The sequence below is a fragment of the Mchenga conophoros genome, linkage group LG20 (assembly GCF_057382185.1).
Source record: "Mchenga conophoros isolate Kocher_MC1m ecotype Shallow Benthic linkage group LG20, M_conophoros_male_GT1.1, whole genome shotgun sequence".
NCBI classification, from domain to species: domain Eukaryota; kingdom Metazoa; phylum Chordata; class Actinopteri; order Cichliformes; family Cichlidae; genus Mchenga; species Mchenga conophoros.
This window is the reverse complement of record NC_140545.1, coordinates 8,048,717-8,066,644: the sequence shown is the minus strand read 5'-3', so window position 1 is coordinate 8,066,644 and position 17,928 is coordinate 8,048,717. Positions and strand designations below refer to the sequence as shown.

Below are 17,928 nucleotides of genomic sequence, written 5' to 3'. Positions count from 1 at the left end.
ACCAAAGTTCCTTTGAAGATGGCAACTGACTGGTCACTGACATGGTAAAGCAACCATTTCAAAGGCAATGAGATCAAATTCATTGGACCAAGAATCATTTTGGTTGAGCTGCGGTCTTCAATCACTGTTTTAATGATCTCCTACTGTAATCGCTATGGTTGTCATCCTGTGGAAGAAGTCTCACAAACATAATCTGACCCAGACAGGCACAGCCACGTTCATTTATTCTTTCAAACTAAAAGAAGCCGGCCTTTGATTTCTAAAGAGATGTGCAGTATACAGGAGACTGACATCTCACTGGTGTCCTTCCTGTCTACTCCTAAATCTCTTAAAATCAGTGAAAAGAGGTCATGCATTTTTCAGCTGATTGCCACTTTGATGTGGAATGATCAGCAACTTCAATGTTTTTCTGGGTTGTCCTACAAAAGTCTGAAATATTGCCATACCTTACACTTCGTTAAGACGCGGTTGTAGCTAACATAGTTTAAAAACCACTCCGTCTCAGGTTTCAGCTCTCCCATGATGGATTGGTTAACCACTAGTCCATGATGTCATGTGGGTTCCTTTTTTAATCATGACAGCTAGCCCTACTAGAATATGAAAATATCAATTTAGTAAGCTTTTGTTTATCCAGTGATTGTAATGCACACTAGATGACAAAAACAAAGACTACTTGATTCAGTGAAGCCCAGTCAATGAAGGGGTATGTGACAGATGATTCAATTGTTTGACTTTCAGAGAAAAGCCTTACAGTGGTTACTTCAAGAAGTCACTGTGGCCAGTCCCACATAATCAACAAAGAAGAAACAAAGAAAGGGGCAGAGTTACAGCCAAGCTTACCACTGAGATTCTGATCCACACACTGCAGTGCAGGGTTTCCATGTCTGATGTCCTGTCTGCGGTAGCGTCGTTTGCTGTTGGGAATGAATCGCGTACAGGACGATCCATCCCATGCACAGTAAGGGTCTCTGGCAAGACAGCATTCAGCACAGGCTTTCCCGTAAGTTTCACAGCGATGGAGCTTCACCTGCGCCACACCTAGTGGAGAGCTTGCATACAAGGCTTGCTGTTTGAAATTATGAGGAGAAAAAAGGAAGTAAGGCATCATGTAGACAACACTGCATGTCAACTGACAGAAGCAGGCACTGAAAGTAGCAGCTACAGTTGGATTAACTCACCCTTTTCACAGATATATCCAGTGACGTAATTGGAGTTGGCACCTGCAATGTTGAAAATAATTAACTTCTGTTGTTGCACTTAGAGGCTTAAAGAAGGGTTGAAATAGAAGAGCAGAATCATAGATTTTACAATTTATGAACCAGCTTTTTGCACAATTCTTGCATACTATCATCTGCAAATAAATCTTAAAAGATAAAGTAAACGAGATGCTGACAAGATGGCGCGGCCACGTCCAGACGCCTTCCTGACCGCTCCGCTCCGACTATCCACTTTTCTTGTTTTTTACTTATTTTTTGCTCTGGTTTACATCCCAAAATCCTCTAGTCTTATAGTATACGACAGCGGATCACTTGTAAACATCGGTGCCAAGGTTGCACATCTAATCTTGGACACTTTTAAACCTGACCCTTCCTGGCCGCCAGAGATTCTACGCGGCGCGGAGAACAACAAAGGACAGGCCGCTCATCCGAGGCGCAGAACAAAGAAGCGCCGGGGAAAACACGCTGGTATTAGGAACAGACTGAGACAGCAGGCGCATCGCGCACCACTGCCCAGTATCCTACTGGCCAATGTACAATCCATGGAGAACAAGCTCGATGACCTAAGAGCAAGGGTCACCTTCCAACGTGACATGAGGGACTGCAACATTCTGTGCTTCACGGAGACATGGCTGACCCCCACCGTGCCGAACCAGGCCGTAACTCCGTCGGATTCATTCTTTGTGCTCCGCGCGGACAGAACGGCAGAGTCGAACAAAACCAAAGGTGGAGGAGTATGTTTCATGGTAAACAGAAAGTGGTGTGATGCCAGGAGCATTTCTACTCTCTCCAGCGGCTGCTCGCCACATCTGGAGTTCCTGAGCATTAAGTGCCGCCCTTTCTATCTGCCCCGTGAGTTCACCTCAGTCATCGCCACGGCGGTCTACATCCCACCCCAAGCGGACACAGGTATGGCTTTGTCCGAATTACATGATGTGCTGAGCTCGCTTCAAAACAAGGACCCGGGCGCAGCCCTCATTGTAGCAGGAGACTTTAACAAAGCGAACCTCAGACAAGTCATGCCAAACTTTTACCAGCATGTCTCGTGTCCAACGAGAGGGGATCGGAGTTTGGATCACTGCTACACGCCATACAAGCAGGGCTACAAAGCTGTCTCACACCCGGCTTTTGGGAAGTCTGACCACAACGCCATCTTCCTCATTCCCCAGTATAAACAAAGCATACGGAGGGAAGACGTGACCACGAAGGAAGTAAAACGGTGGACTGCCCAATCAGAAGCTACGCTACAGGACGCACTCAACGACGTAGACTGGGACATGTTCAGAGCATGCGCAGTCGACATCAACGAGTTTACGGAAGTAGCAGTATGCTTCGTCAATATGCTAGCGGAGGAGATTATCCCCACTGCGAGAGTCACCACATTCCCAAACCAGAAACCGTGGATGGACAGATCGATCCGCACTGCAGTAAACGCCAGGACCGCCTCCTACAACGCGGGTCTCGCCACTGGCGATATGAGCGCCTACAAAGCGGCCTCATACGGCGTGCGGCGCGCGGTGAGAGATGCCAAACGCAGGTACCGGGAACGTGTGGAGTCCCGCTTCCACCAGGGCGACACACGGAGTATGTGGCACGGACTACGCACCATTACGGACTACAAAGCCAGGGACACTGCGCCGATCAACGCCGATTCTGCATTCACCAACGAGCTGAATCGGTTCTACGCCCGTTTCGAGGTTAGCCAGGCGGCTAATGCTATCTACCGCCTGACTACCGAGGACAGTGACGTCATCAGCGAGAGACCGGTGACCAGCATCGCGGAGCATGACGTCCGAGCGGCACTGAGGAGAGTGAACACAAGGAAAGCGGCGGGGCCAGACGGCATCACCGGCCGTCTGCTGCGCTGCTGTGCTGACCAGCTAGCAGGTGTGTTCACTTACATCTTCAACGAGTCCCTGGCGAAGTCTGTGGTCCCCACATGCTTCAAAAGATCCACCATCGTCCCTGTGCCCAAGAACAGCAAACCCTCATCCCTGAACGATTACCGGCCAGTTGCACTGACCTCGGTAGTAATGAAGGTGTTTGAGAGGCTGCTGAAGAACATCATCTCCTCCTCCATCCCAGACACCACAGATCCGCTGCAGTTCGCCTACAGATCCAACAGATCCACAGAGGATGCCATCGCCCACGTCCTACACACCACTCTCAGCCACGTGGACAAGAAACAGGGTAACTATGTGCGAATGCTGTTTGTTGATTACAGTTCAGCGTTTAACACAATAGTGCCCTGCAGACTGTTCACAAAGCTGAGGGATCTGGGACTTAACAGCCGTCTGTGTGCATGGGTGTTGGACTTCCTCACTGGCAGAACTCAGGTGGTGAGGGTGGGCAGGTGCTTCTCCAACAGCATCACCATCAACACAGGAGCACCTCAGGGATGTGTCCTCTCGCCACTGCTCTACTCCCTCTACACTTCAGACTGTGTGGCCACCCATGGCTCCAACACCATTGTGAAGTTTGCTGACGACACAGTGGTGTTGGGTGCCATCTCCAACAACGATGAGGCGGCCTACATGGATGAAGTGAAGAATCTGGCATCGTGGTGCCAGGACAACCACCTCCAGCTGAACGTCAGCAAGACCAAGGAGCTGGTGGTGGACTTCAGAAGGGGTCAGCACAGAGACTACAAGCCCATTATCATCAATGGAGCTCCAGTGGAGAGGGTGCAGTCCTTCAAGTATCTTGGTGTCCACATCTCCTCAGACCTGACATGGGCTGCCCACATTCAGGTCCAGACCAAAAAGGCTAGGCAGCACCTGTATCACCTACGACAACTGAGGAAGTTCAGGGTCTCTCCAAAGATCCTCAGGATTTTCTATACAGGCGCTGTGGAGAGCATCCTCACACAGAACATGACATCGTGGTTCGGGAACAGCTGTGTGAAGGACCAAAAAGCTCTCCAGAGAGTGATCCGTACAGCAGAACGCTGCTGCAGGATTGCTCTCCCCCCGCTTCAGGACACCTACACCAGGAGATGCCGGACTAGAGCAGTGCAGATACTGAAGGACCCGTCCCATCCTGGCAACAAACTGTTCCAACTTCTGCAAGCTGGTAGAAGGTTCCGCATCTTCCGGGCAAGGACAGAGAGACTCAAGAGGAGCTTCTATCCCCAAGCCATCCGTGCCCTAAACACACACACCCGCCCTCTCACATCATCTATAATTGACTGAGTCAGGACTCTTCCAGACACTAAACCAAGGCACAATGTACATTTCAATTCCTTTAATTTTAAATATGTTTATATTGTCTATCCTGTAAAATAGTCAGATATCTATTCATATTAATGTACAGAATTCACCTGCTTGCTGCTACTACTGCACATTCACCCAGTGTATATACTATGTGTGTGTGTGTATATATATATATATATATATATAATGTTCTTCCTCTACACCCCCCCCAATTTTTGCACATGTCGAGGAGCGTGTCAGGCTACATTTCACTGTGTGTTATACTTGTATAACTATGCATGTGACAAATAATAAAGAACCTTGAACCCTTGAACCTTGAACCTTGATGATAACACGTTTCTGGAATATGGATGAATCCTACAGTACATTATCACAGAGTGTATATTTAACCGACTCAATGGAATAAGCCTTACTTTAAAGACTTGTAGCTCCTCTAGTGTGACTTCCTCTGTCTCTAGACTGTTTCCATTGTTTAGTGCAATGACCTTCAACACTGTGCCAATATCTGAAAGAGAAGCAGAAAAATTAAAGGGCTACAGAACAGACATAGTGTTGTCTGCTCCAATAATTCAGTGACTGTGCTTGGATGGCTATAATGGACCTGGATGCCTAAAAGTTATGGAATAAAAATGCACCTACCTGTGCCAATAAACATAACATCATACTGCCCATCCTCCGCCTCAACACGATCCACCACTATTTGTTTCAGCTTATAAGGAATGTTGGCCTTTACAAGCACAGGGCGACGAAGGGCTGGATACACCGGCCGCCACATCAACGGGTGGCTGCGGGCAAACTGCAGGACTGAATCGGGGAAGTCCTTTGTGCTGCCAAACTCCCTGCCAGGTTGGTTGATGATTTTACTGGGGCACTGGAGAGATATGAGGGAAATAAGAAAGACATAGAGAAACAAAGGAAAAGAGAGAAAAACTAATGACGATAGCTGAAATTCAGTCCATAGAGAAAATTGTTGTTTGGCTAACTGATGGCACATTTGCAGTGAAGAAAGTGGAAGGAGACATGGACAGGCAAACAGAATCACGACAGAAGGAAGAAATTTAAATTCTCGCCTTTTCCACGTTGACTCTAAATTCCCAGCATTTTCTTGCATACAGGGGGTGTGCTTTCGGTAACAACTGTGGGCTAATTATTGTGTAGAAAACTTCTCAGAAAGCCCTCATTAAGAGTTTTATTGTGCCTGAAAACTTTGGATGAAAGTTCAGAACCACTGTTGCAGCTTTATGTGCGTGGTAGCAGTTTTTTTGCCAAAAAACAAAGAAAAAAATCTAGTCATTTGTGTCAGTGTAACAGTGAGAAAATGAATGTGCTAGGAGATTCTGTAAAAAATTAATAGTGCTGAAAACAGTCCAAATGAAAGCATTTATATGACCTATATGGTCTCTGGGTTTGTTTATTTGATTTAGATCTGCAGCTCTCCATGAAGCAGCTTAAGGTTTTGTGACACACACTGACAGTTTCATTAATCTTCATTGCAACTCTTTTACATTAGATTTATGGGTGAGAAAATGCCAGTCATCAGATACTTGACCCCTCCATCTCTGCTGGTGGTCAAAACCACTGAAAAGCAACGGCTTTTTCTGCGCTTCCAAAGCTGATTTACCTTCTTCAGTCTGTCAGTTCGTTTAGTTTTCTCTTAAGCTTTGATGGCGTTCCTGTCACAGTTAAAGGATGACGCAACCTGCTGTGGCTCTTATTAAGTTCAAGTACTTCAACAATAAGCAAGTACGGCTTGACCTCTTCTTTACAGAGGTCTTTACTTTCAAGATAAAGAAAAGAGGTTCACAAGACTGCAGTCTGGATTTAATATACAAATGGTCACCAAAGACAACAAAAGAGTACTTACTGGCTCGTTTCAATAGTGTTACTTTATTGAAGTGCAAGTGCTGCAACCAGTTTTTTCATCAGTTCAGATTGCTCAATTCAGTTGAGTTTTTATTTCTGGTTGAGTTGAGTTTCATTTGTTTCAGGGTAATTGGAGGTATTATGACACAAACATGTGTAGAGATACCAGTATCCTCAATGCTTTTTACGTCACAGAATAAAGACTATAGACTATCAGATTCTCTGATTATTTGAAGTTTGGCTTCTCTATGCTGACGACAAGTTTGACATTTAAAGAACAAAAAAGGTTGCAGTAGTAACGGTTTTGCCAAAAAATCTTAAACTGAGGTTGAGAAATGGAGAGAAATTAAATAGAGATTAATGAACTTAAACGTAACAGATTCATGAGAGTCCAGTTTCGTATTTGATCACATTATAATGGAAGGTATGGTATTGTTATATTGTATTGCGTGTAATTGTCTTTCCAGACTGCACTTCCATATGGAGGGAATTTAATTACTACTGCTTATCACAACAGTAACTGATCCACACAATAGCTCTGGAATGGCATAGATCCAGTTTCAGAGGGGGGATTTGAGCTGTGCAGGGAGGTTACCCTCAAATATGCACAAACTATCGATGCATAATTTTTCTGAGTATGCTTTCCAAATCACACTGGTTATAATTTATTCCAGAAGATGTGGAATGTATAAGCTAAACCCTTCAAAGAGAATAATAATAACTCACTAACTTCAAATGTTTATCATACAGTTTTAAATATGAATGCATGACATTGTTGTAAATTGTTCTAGCATACCTTCCAAGCACAATTTCAAATATGGAGCAAAATCAATTGGTGGTATTTGTGTACAGTAAAATTGACCTCACACGTAACCCTGAACATGGTTTCTGAACAGAAATAAGTGTACTTAAAATGCATCTGTTTTCGACCTGCTCAGCTTACACGTTGAACATTAAATGCTTGTGCAGCAGAGGAAACTTCACTAATGTGTCTCCATTCATCTGTTTGCACTTCAAGTAAAACCTAAACTGAAAAAGTTCCCAAGTTAATATTCGACCTATCTAAACTTTGCTGCTGCAGCTGAACTGCCTTATGTCTCCATTTAAAGCCCAACAATAAATAATGAGAAGGAAATGATGTATGTTTGACAGGCACCTATTAATTTATACTATTACTGTATATGTTCACGTGTCAAGCATATGTTTTGTAAGTTTAAATCCTAATGAATCACCTGCATTTTCACCCCTTTTTGACCTCGAAGGTAAAAGAAAAACAAAAACAATACTTCATACTAGATAGGTTGGTGTGGGCAGATATGGGCTGATTTAAAGCATTACAAATATAACTTTAATGCCAAAAAGTATGGTTCATCCCATCTGACTTCACTGTTCTGTAAAGATTAAGAATTAAGATAAAGTTCAAGATCAAATCTGAGGCTTTCGTGATGAAAATTTCAGTAAAGATGGCAAAAAAAAAAAAAAACAATTTCAGAAAACATAAGGTTAATAAATCTATCAAATTCCATATCTGTGCCTTGGTAGGATTACCTCTACAGCTTTAGCAAAACTGTAATAAAAAAGATCCCCCCGTCATTTGGTCTGCTGGAAACAATTCTGGTGAAGTTTAAACACAGGAACATCTCAATCCAAGATAAATATCTTGAGCAGATAAATCAACTAAATCTGAAATTAACTTCCATTTTCCATTCTTTTATGTTTTGACAGGTGACTTAAGAGACGATGATGGGTAGGACGAGGCTTAAATCTGTTTCAATGAAAAATCCATGGAAATAAAAAGGACTTTAATGTTCTGTCGGTGCAAGTGAAAAAGAACAATGTAGGTTATTGTAACTGAGTTTAAGAGGAGAGGGTAACAATTTTAACTGCAGCCAAATATCAAGCCAGAAAAAAAAAGCAACCTCACTCTTCCCACCATCTGTGCCTCCTCCGGTCTGCCCTGAGCCATCACCATTTTCTTTCTCCTTCTCTATTTCCTTTTTCCTTCTCTTACTCGCAGATTAAGGCCAAGACATTCCTGTTAATCAAAGAGCCAGTGCGGAGAAACCACAGAGGTGTCTGCTCTGTTCTCACATAATTCATTTTCCTCCTGCCTCCATACTCTCCCATTCGCTATGGTAATGATGCTGCCTACACATGTGTTTGTGTGTATAACAACACTGAGTTACAGCGATGTGGCTGGGAGAACTTGACAGAGCTCTGCTGAGTGTCAGGATGTTAACCAGAAGAAGGGTCTGCACTGCGTACAGTCATCACAGCTGCACTGCCGTATACAGTAGTTTAGTTTACTGACACGGAAACTTTCTACACCCCATTCTTAATGTTGTGATAGCTCCTCTTTCCCCTCGGATTCAGTACACACAGGAGCCGAGCAACTGTTATTACATATATACACACCATTGCAGTCCTTTTTCTTTTTTTTTTGCTAAATAAGTAATGAAAGAAAAAATTGAAGTGTCAAACCACAATCAGATATGTTTCAGCTACTGTACGGGAGGTAATTTGCAAATGTTATGAGTAAGCTTCAGTTAAGTCAGTTAACCAACAGTCAAGTTTTACTATTACTAGTAAAGTTTATATATAAAGTTTTTATATATATATATGTATACATATACATATATATACATATACATATACATATATATACATATATATATATGTATATATACATATATATACATATATACATATATATACATACATACATACATACATATATATATACATACATACATACATACATACATATATATATACATACATACATATATATATACATACATACATACATACATACATATATATATACATACATACATACATACATACATACATATATACATATATATATATATATATACATATATATATATATATATATATATATATATATATATATATATATACATACATACATACATACATACATATATATATATATACATATATATATATATAAGCCATGAATGGATGTACGTTAATCCATTCATGGCTTCATCCAATTCTCACAAGAAGTCAGCAACAGGGGAAATTTTAAGGTTTGATCTCAGAGTTGAAGGTGTATCACGACTGAAGTGTTATTGGGGCAGTTTGAACTGTTGCTGGCAGAGATGGGATGTCATCTGAGGAGGCAGAGGAGTCATTGACTCATTTGACCCAAACTAATTGACCTGGATGGGGTAAAATACTATGATTTTAATATTTGTATATTTAATAGCTTGCTGCCAAATGCAGTGGTCTGAGTTGTCTGATCTGTTTATTTGGATATGAAAAATCAGAAAAATCTTTCTTGGTTCGCAAATTCGGCCATTGAAATTATGCACTCAGTGTGAATAACAACATTAAGAATGGGTGATTCTAAAAAAAAAACCAAAATGAAGACCTAAGCACACCTGACAATAACAATTAAGTGAGGTGTCTGCATTCAGAAAGTCTTTGCAGTTGGTTTGCCAACACTAGTTATGCAGATTATAGAGACAGATTCTGAATTTCATTAGAAGTTATGAGTGTTTGCTCATAATGTTGGCATCAATAACATGTATTATGTTTTTGGGAAGCACAGCAGGGTCACTGGGATGGTTAATGCTGGGCAGCAACAATGCTCAAGTAACTTTAAAGTTAAAAATGTCCCGTATTCAGTAAATGAAAATAAAATGAACAATAAAAGGTGAATCAAATGGACCATTACGGCAAGGCTGGGATGGTCAATTTGGTAAAGTAAATCCGGTGGGCATCTTTCTTTGCCTTTAGACAACAATTCTGATGGCAAAAGAGCCAAACGGGACAGGCAAAAAAAAAAAAAAAAAGTTAAAAATGATACATTTGGATTGCAATCACTCACCACGCCTGGTCTTGGATAAGGAACCCTGCCTTCATAAGCACCCCATTGGTAGTCAGGACCTTCTTTATGTGCAAAAGGTCCGTTGAAAACTTCTCTGATATCAGTCATGCGGTAAACACACACAGCAAAGCCCTGGAATACATTACTGTAAAGAAGAGAATGTAAAATGTACAGTGTTGGGATATAACATATCCAAAAATCATGTTACTGAGTCGTACAGATGTTGAGTGCACATTATTTTTAAAGCTGAGCTCTATGCGTGTTTACCTGATGGTGCTAAAAATTGCATAGACATCTGGGTTCCTTTCATCCTTGGTCCTCATCAGGAAAACATCCTCTGTTTTATCAAAAGACAGTGTCAGTGTGTGCGTGGGAGTATAAATATGTGCAGATATGATACACTGTAACCAAGTGCAGGATCATATGAAAATTCTTATGTGTGCGTGTGTGCTTTAATGTGTCTCACCAAGTTGGTTGAAGTGAGTATCGATTCCATGAGGTCCTGGTACAGAACAGACAAGTCTGGCTTTGATAAAGGTGCTCCACTTATTGACCAGCACTCTTTGACCGCCGACATCATTCTGGCTCAAGATACAGAAAATCAATCTATAAAGCACAGCTGCGTATTTATTTCCAAACACAAATCATTCATTGTTTTGGCTCTTTACACCACCTCACTGGATGTGAAGTGAAAGATGATGAAAGTGCTGAGTTTCAGCTTCAGCGTCGAATAAGGATTTTCAAGCAAGAGATCTACTCATAGTTCTTCAGTTTATGTGTATGTGTGAATGCGTATAATGGTGATCAGCTTTGGTAAAAAGCTTTTTGGCAAAAATCAGTATAGGAGTGTGGATGACATTTGTCTTGGAAAGAATTGGAGGCCTGACAAGGAAATACTACTTGTATGAGGAAGAAAAAAATAAAGATGGAAAAAGGTGAACACAAGGAGAAAGAAAGTTAGATGGTGAAAGTTTAAGTGGGTTTTTGCCTGAGTGGTTTATCCAAACTTTACTGACACAGTCTATCAAAATCAATGGAAACCCCAGCAGCTGTGTGCGTGTTTTTGTGCTTGTGTGTATTTGTGTGTAATATTTTATGCATGCCTGTATTTGCGTGTGCTGTTACAGTACAGACATGGGTTTATAAGGCAAATCATTGCGTGAAAGAATGTTACGGAGCGTGTAGGGCAGATGGAGATCATTGTTGGGAAATCTGACAGCTGTGTGCATTTTGGAAGGAGAAACATTTCATATACTTCTAAATTTCACGATCAACCTTGGGGAAAGTAAATATTTGATCGCCCCAAAAGAAATTTGTCTTTTCCACAAGGTAGTTTATGACTGACATAATAGGAGGATAAACCCATAAAACCATTACCTTCTGTCCTGGAAAATTAATTCTGCAGACATCTGTATGTGGCCATACACTCAGAAAGTCCCTTGAGTCAAACTTTTTGCTGTACAGTATCTAGCTCAGTGTTTCTGTAGCTTATCAATGACTCAAAATATGAGACCTTTCGTGACTCATCTGGTGCTCCTTTGCAATCTCATCTTCAAGTGAAATATCCCTACAGATGTCTCATTCCGGGGACAGGATATTTGAATGGCCTCGAGGAAGTGCATGTCTAGCTCACCTGAACATCTGGCTTCTCTCATCCACAGCTATCAACAAACCATCTTTCAGTGTTTCAGCATATGTAAGTATCAGTTTTTGTGGATCTCCTGAGTTAATGAAACTTTGTTTCTCTGTCTTTCTGTGGCATTATGATGTGACATGCATGATGCTATATGTATTTTATCAATGCTCAATCCTCTAATAATGCAGTTTCTTGTGTAGTTGTAGATATCTTAAAATATCATCAACAAAGCACTTTATATTTTAAGGTACAATAATAACCAATAGAAAACCCCAACATTTAAATGTCCCCGCTATGAGCAAGCACTTGATGACAGTGGGAAGGAAAAACTCCCTGTTAGCAGGAAGAAACCTCCAGCAAAGCCAGGCTGAAGGTGTGGCGGCCATCTGCCACAACCGGTTAAGGGTGAGGGGAGGAAGATAGGGCAAAAACCCACCGTGGAAGAGAGACAGAGATTAATAATAAACACACACATAGTGAAAAGCCTGGGTCTGTGCACAACGAGCTCAATTGATGTGGCTTTTACAATTTAAATTCTAAACCTTAAAGGAAAGATTTACATCAAATATAAAAAGCATTATGGAGCATCTTACCGCACACACTCGTCCAACTCGTGTGTGTATGGCCCCCTCTGTTTCTCCAGCCTCTGTGGCCTTCTCAGTGAAGAAGAAATACACCTTATCATTGTCTCTGTCATCATTATCCGGGATGAGGTGGGCTGCAATGAACTTGGGATCTGCAAGGTTGAAGATGGAAAAGAGTCGCATGTGGGAGTATGAGTAAATCACTTTGATCTTTATTTCAGCATCTTTATAGTAAAATTTTGCATATTTCTAACAGACTTGCTGTTGTTTGTTTGTACTTCTTGTTGACTTAACATTGTCTTGTATTGTAGAAACGCTCGGGAAAGAGTGAAACATTACCATGAAGGAGTTTCTGGTCAGTCTCTGTCCTCATTGTGGAGCGACCACCCATACTTCTGAATATCACAGAGTCTCTTCCCAGGAAATCTGCTGTCAGTCCTGTATACAGCTCCCCACCTACAGAGAGACAGGAAATGTTTAAAAGAAGGGGGAAAAAGATGATGAGAAGAGGAGAGTTTACAGAAAATGGTTGCAAGAATGTAAAAAGAGGGTAATTAGTAAATAAAAAAGGAAAGGCAGCCAAAAATAATGGGTGAGTTTGAGGTTTAGTTAAATGAAGAACATAGATGCAGGACAGGAAAGAAGAAAATGAACAAACCCAACACAGAACACACAGGGAGTGTAATTTGAAACTTAAGCATCCTCCACTGAGACCATCAGTAGTGGACCAACTTTAACTTTCAGCCACTCTGAAAATTCTTGCAAATGGAGATAAATAACAAAATCCCTCTTCCAGCACATTTTTCACAATATATTTTGGGAAATCCTCAGCTGTTGGAGGTTATTGGTCACAAGACAAGACAGCGACCCCAAATGCCTATAAAACAACCCACTGCAACTATCACATAATGAAGAATTATAAGAGTGAGTTTTTCATAGTGAAGCTGGGTTGTTTTCAAAAACACAACTGTTTTTAATTTTTCCCAGCTGGTGTAGAAACTCAATCTGGTGACAGACTGTTCTCATGTGACCTTGTGGAAAGTGAAAATTAATTCTTCTTATTTTATTTGGCCATGATAATGGTATTAGAAATGCACAGATACTTCTTTACCGTACAGTGAGACACCCATGCAGTCAAACCTATGTGGTAAGACATAATTAAACGTGCAAATATAAACACACGGACAACATAATGCTTGCTGACAGGTCGTGGGGAATTGAGGTTTGCGCATGTTGGGAAAAGATCCTAAAACTGAGGAGGAGAGATCATTGAGTTGATAACTGATGAAGAGGATTTTCATCAGGTTTTTATTGTTTCATTCTCAGCGTCTCTGTTTCTCTTTATCTTTCTCATCCAGGGCTGCAGAGTGTCGGTCGAAGCTCTGTATGTGTATTTGTTGTTTCTTTCTTTCAGTATTTGGTTATGGCTTTAGGGACACAAAAGAAGAAGCTTTAAGGCGAAGAAGAAAACATGCATAACAAAACCTTGTGGTTTTGACCACTAATGATCACTGAGGCCAGCAGACAAACTGAAAGTCAAATTCAGTCCCGTAACAAGAGTCTGAATTCAGTCTGTCATCAAACACATCCTTGCTGACCCAGAGTGGAGCTGGAGATTTGCTGACTGCATTTTTTAGATTTTACCATTCAAATTGATGATGAATCCTAAACCTTTAACAAATTATGAGCCTCTACCAGCATGTACAGTATGCTTTCGTCTTTATCTGTTACTATTTCTATGACAAATGCTTTTGTGTCTCTTTTTCTGTATGCATGTGACCGCTGCAGTATCACTGCAGATGTCCAAACTACTATTTGGCTCTAATTTGCGGTCTTCCTGCCAATTACAGTGCACTGAGGGATGAATTCTGATGCTGAAAGCGCCCAGCTGTGGAGCCAGAAAGGGATGTATACGTGCACACACACACTATATATATTTCCACCCTTAGTGGATCCTGGGATTGTGTGTCATTGGCATAAATCAGCGTTATTTCACAAGCCCCAGTAAATACCTCGTGACATTTAGAGAGAAACACCCAGAACTTTTCAACCTTGTCCGGGGGGTGGGGGGTTAAATAGTCAGATGCGGCAAATGAATTAACAGCTGTGCCACAGAGGCTTATGAAATTGATATTTTGTTGTGCAACCCCTTTGACGGAAAATGATGACGGCTAGAACACCCCCTACTGGGTCTTTAACCTACTCTCTCTTTTTTGGCATGTTTACCTTTACTCTGACAGCAGAGAGGCAGACAGTAAACAGGAAAAGGAAAAGGGGAATTGACACGTGCCAGAGCAGTCTGTGTTTTAAATGTTTGGAATATGTCAGCGTTATTGCTGTACGACAAAACATCTAATGAATCTTAAACGGGTGCCCTCGCCATATGGCTTCATAAACCACTCAGGAAGCTGTTTAGAAATGTAGGCCAAACAATACGGGACATACCACTGAAGGTGCTGGCGAAGGGGAAGCTGGGGTCATGTGGAACTCTTCCTCTTCCATTTTCCACATTTAGAGGGTCCATTGTGAACACGTGCTGGGGAAGGAAGACACTCAGTGTTTAATTCCTTAAGTATAGCTGATATAATGTATCAGTGTTTATTTTTTCTGATTCTGAGGAAAAGCTCAGCAGGTATGTCTCCATAGCAGAGCAAATTGGATCTTGTATAAAGGGTTAATTTTTTAATAACTGAAAGGCCATTGTTCTTCCCCTCTGTTCCATTGTCGACACAAATAAAAGAGACCATGGGCTGGTTTTAGTTTCACCGGGTGTTACATTTATTTGTCCTTTCAGCGAACCCGGCGACTGTCTGAGACTGACGGCGCTGTCTGAGATAAGAGGAAATGCAGGATCAGAGCAGTTGCCAGGGTTCAGAGAAATTTCCCACCCTGTTCCCAGTGCAGATTATTCCTTAGAGCTGTGGATTTCGAAGAGCCAGGAGGGTAATAAGTGTGTGTGTGTGTGTGTGTGTGTGTGTGTGTGTGGGGGGGGGGGGGGGGGGGGGGAGTCCGTAAAACACTTATTAAATCGACTTAAAATACAAACTTTGTCAACAATAAAAAAAAAGTGCTTCAATCCTGAGATCATAAATCTCAGTCAACACATACTCTGCAGGGAAAAAACAAGCAAAAATATACAGCCAAATTCATGACATGTAAATATAAACAGTTTTTTGAGTCTGTGGCCAGATGATAGACTGAACCGTACACCATGTTCATTCAAACCTTTCCTATTTCATTTATTTTCATAACAGCAGCATATCTTGCTGCACAGCAACTGCTGTTTTCAGCACCACCAACAATAGTCTGAAACAAGGCGACAAGAGTCTGCAGCCACATCAGCTCCTTCGCTCACTCCAAAAACAGTCTGTGCTGGAAAAATGTAGGAAGTATGAATGTGACATCACTCTATATTGCATGTTGGGACAATGGCTGAACTTTGTGATGAAATCAAGTTGTTATCTGACCCACTACAGATTTACTGCTTACCTTTGTTTTGTTTGGCTAAAAAGTCTGTTAATTCAGTCAAAATCAAAGCCTGTCTCCAAAAAGGCAGAAGCAAAGCATCGTGTGTGCACCGTGACAACACCCCAAGGTATCTGATGGAGCACATTTGATGCAAATGACCTGGGGTTTGATGGGATTTTGGGGGTTTCATGACATGCTGAAAATGAGCCACACTTACATAGCTGTCACTTACCTTTCTGTGCTTTTGTCAAAATTAAAGCTAAACACAGGTAAAGTGATTTCCCCCCCCCAACCTGGCAGTATAATTTGAGTATGCTGAATAGAAATGGATGGAGACATGATTTTACAGGTTCGTCCTTCAGTGCGTCCAGGTGAAGAATATATTTTAGGTTTTATAATCCAGTTCTTGCCTGCCAAGTTAACATAAATTCACATTCCCCGCTGACGTCCATTTTACGTGAAACTGCATTTAAATTCTACTTTTCTTACTCTGGCAGAGCGGAGTAAGGAAGCAATTAAAAAAGCCTCACACAGAAGGCTTCTTTGTCCTTTACCCTTTTGTAAAGTTCACCTGACAAATACTGGCCATACTGTATCTTTGGATTGTGTGATGTGTCCACTTAAAAAAGGGTCATTGTGGACAAAAGGCCTTGTGTTTTTCTGTCTTTGAATTTCCACTTCAGTGACACCAGTGTACCAGTCTGTGTTTGCCAGAGACGCCTGCATGTGATCAATTCCAAATGCAGTCAACTTCCAGGGAAAAAAAGGGGAATAGAAGGTGACAAGAGCAGCAGTAGGACCTCTGGTTTAATGCAAGTGCATGTTACTGATTTAAGTGTCCTTACAGTGAACTTTGTCCGTCTCAGTCTTTGTTCCTGTAATAAACAATGGAGCATTGTTACAACGTGGGCGAGGCTTTGACTGAGCAGAGATCACAGGGGAGATGATGACATTGAAGTAGGCTTGATAAAAATACTGTAAGAAACACAGTGGACAGCAAATACGCCCACACACAGTGTGTCACCCGGGCAGTAATAAGTGCCAAATATCACGGACACGTCAAATTTCTTCACACTTCAAATTTAATGCACAAACTTTTTCATTTAATCTACATGTAGATTTTTGGTTTGAATGACTTTTAAAGGTGTTGAAGGGCAGGCATATGCACAGAATTCACACTTCATCAGTTTTTTAGATTACGAGGAGAAGTTAAAAGTAATCTGATTCATGTCTTGCCCTGTATGAGAATAGAACTCTTTAATTCTTCCAGTACTACACAAGCGGGATTTATGAGGGCTTCATTTGTCATTTTGACCAGATTTTATCCACACCGTGACAATTTTTATTCAAAAACTTTCATATGTCAATAACTTTATAGCAAAAGAGCAGAACCTTTTGTGTAAATGTATTGTTTAATTAGTTCATTATGTCATACAGTAAACCCTTTCCTCCACCACTTTGACTCTTTCTGTGTTGCATTTTTTCTCATTTCCAGCTGCTTTCTGCTCTTCGTCTCCTCTCATGCATGCACAGGTCGTTTAGCTCATTCATTAGTCATCCTTATCCTTTCGGCACCTCTTCACTCACATGTGTGCACATATGTGTGTGTGTGTGTGTGTTTGAGTGTGCGTGTGTGTTTTGCATTTCTATATGCAGTCTTTCCGCTGTGCACTTGTGCAGCAAATACGAGTCGGTGCGGCTTTCGGGGTGTTTGCATGTGTGCGTCTGTGTTATCTCATTGTGATCCAAAGGAATGGCGCAGCTGCCTGTTCAGCTGATTAGACTGTCAGAGTCACTTTGCCCATACTTTGCCAAAACAAATACACAGAAGTGCCGTGATACAGGGAGAGAGAAACATCCAGGCCACTTTACACACAGCTGTGCCAAGCAAAACACATCGGACCCCCGCTACAAGACCAGCAAGACAAGTGACTACTGACACAGGCACACACTTCCATTTGTGTAATTTAACATGCGGAAAACTTCATTTATTTAGTTTATTCATTAACCTCCATCCAGCGGATTATTTAACCTTTAAATTAAAACTAATACTGAAAACAATGTTCACCCTTAATCAGCGGACTAAAAG

The 17,928-nt window shown here is 41.5% G+C and overlaps 1 protein-coding gene across 2 annotated transcripts in view; it reads right to left on the bottom strand.

The window, feature by feature from the left end:
- sema3g (semaphorin 3G) overlaps positions 1-17,928 on the bottom strand; it is a 67,276-nt gene that overhangs the window by 8,911 nt on the left and 40,437 nt on the right. For both annotated transcript variants that reach the window (XM_085258973.1, XM_085258972.1), the window contains exons 5-14: positions 14,817-14,907; positions 12,711-12,827; positions 12,381-12,523; positions 10,618-10,732; positions 10,419-10,488; positions 10,152-10,296; positions 5,069-5,300; positions 4,843-4,934; positions 1,179-1,220; positions 841-1,066 (exon numbers count right to left, since the gene is read on the bottom strand). In XM_085258973.1, the coding sequence (XP_085115099.1) occupies positions 841-1,066; positions 1,179-1,220; positions 4,843-4,934; positions 5,069-5,300; positions 10,152-10,296; positions 10,419-10,488; positions 10,618-10,732; positions 12,381-12,523; positions 12,711-12,827; positions 14,817-14,907 (1,273 nt within the window). The remainder of the gene's footprint in view (positions 1-840; positions 1,067-1,178; positions 1,221-4,842; positions 4,935-5,068; positions 5,301-10,151; positions 10,297-10,418; positions 10,489-10,617; positions 10,733-12,380; positions 12,524-12,710; positions 12,828-14,816; positions 14,908-17,928) is intronic.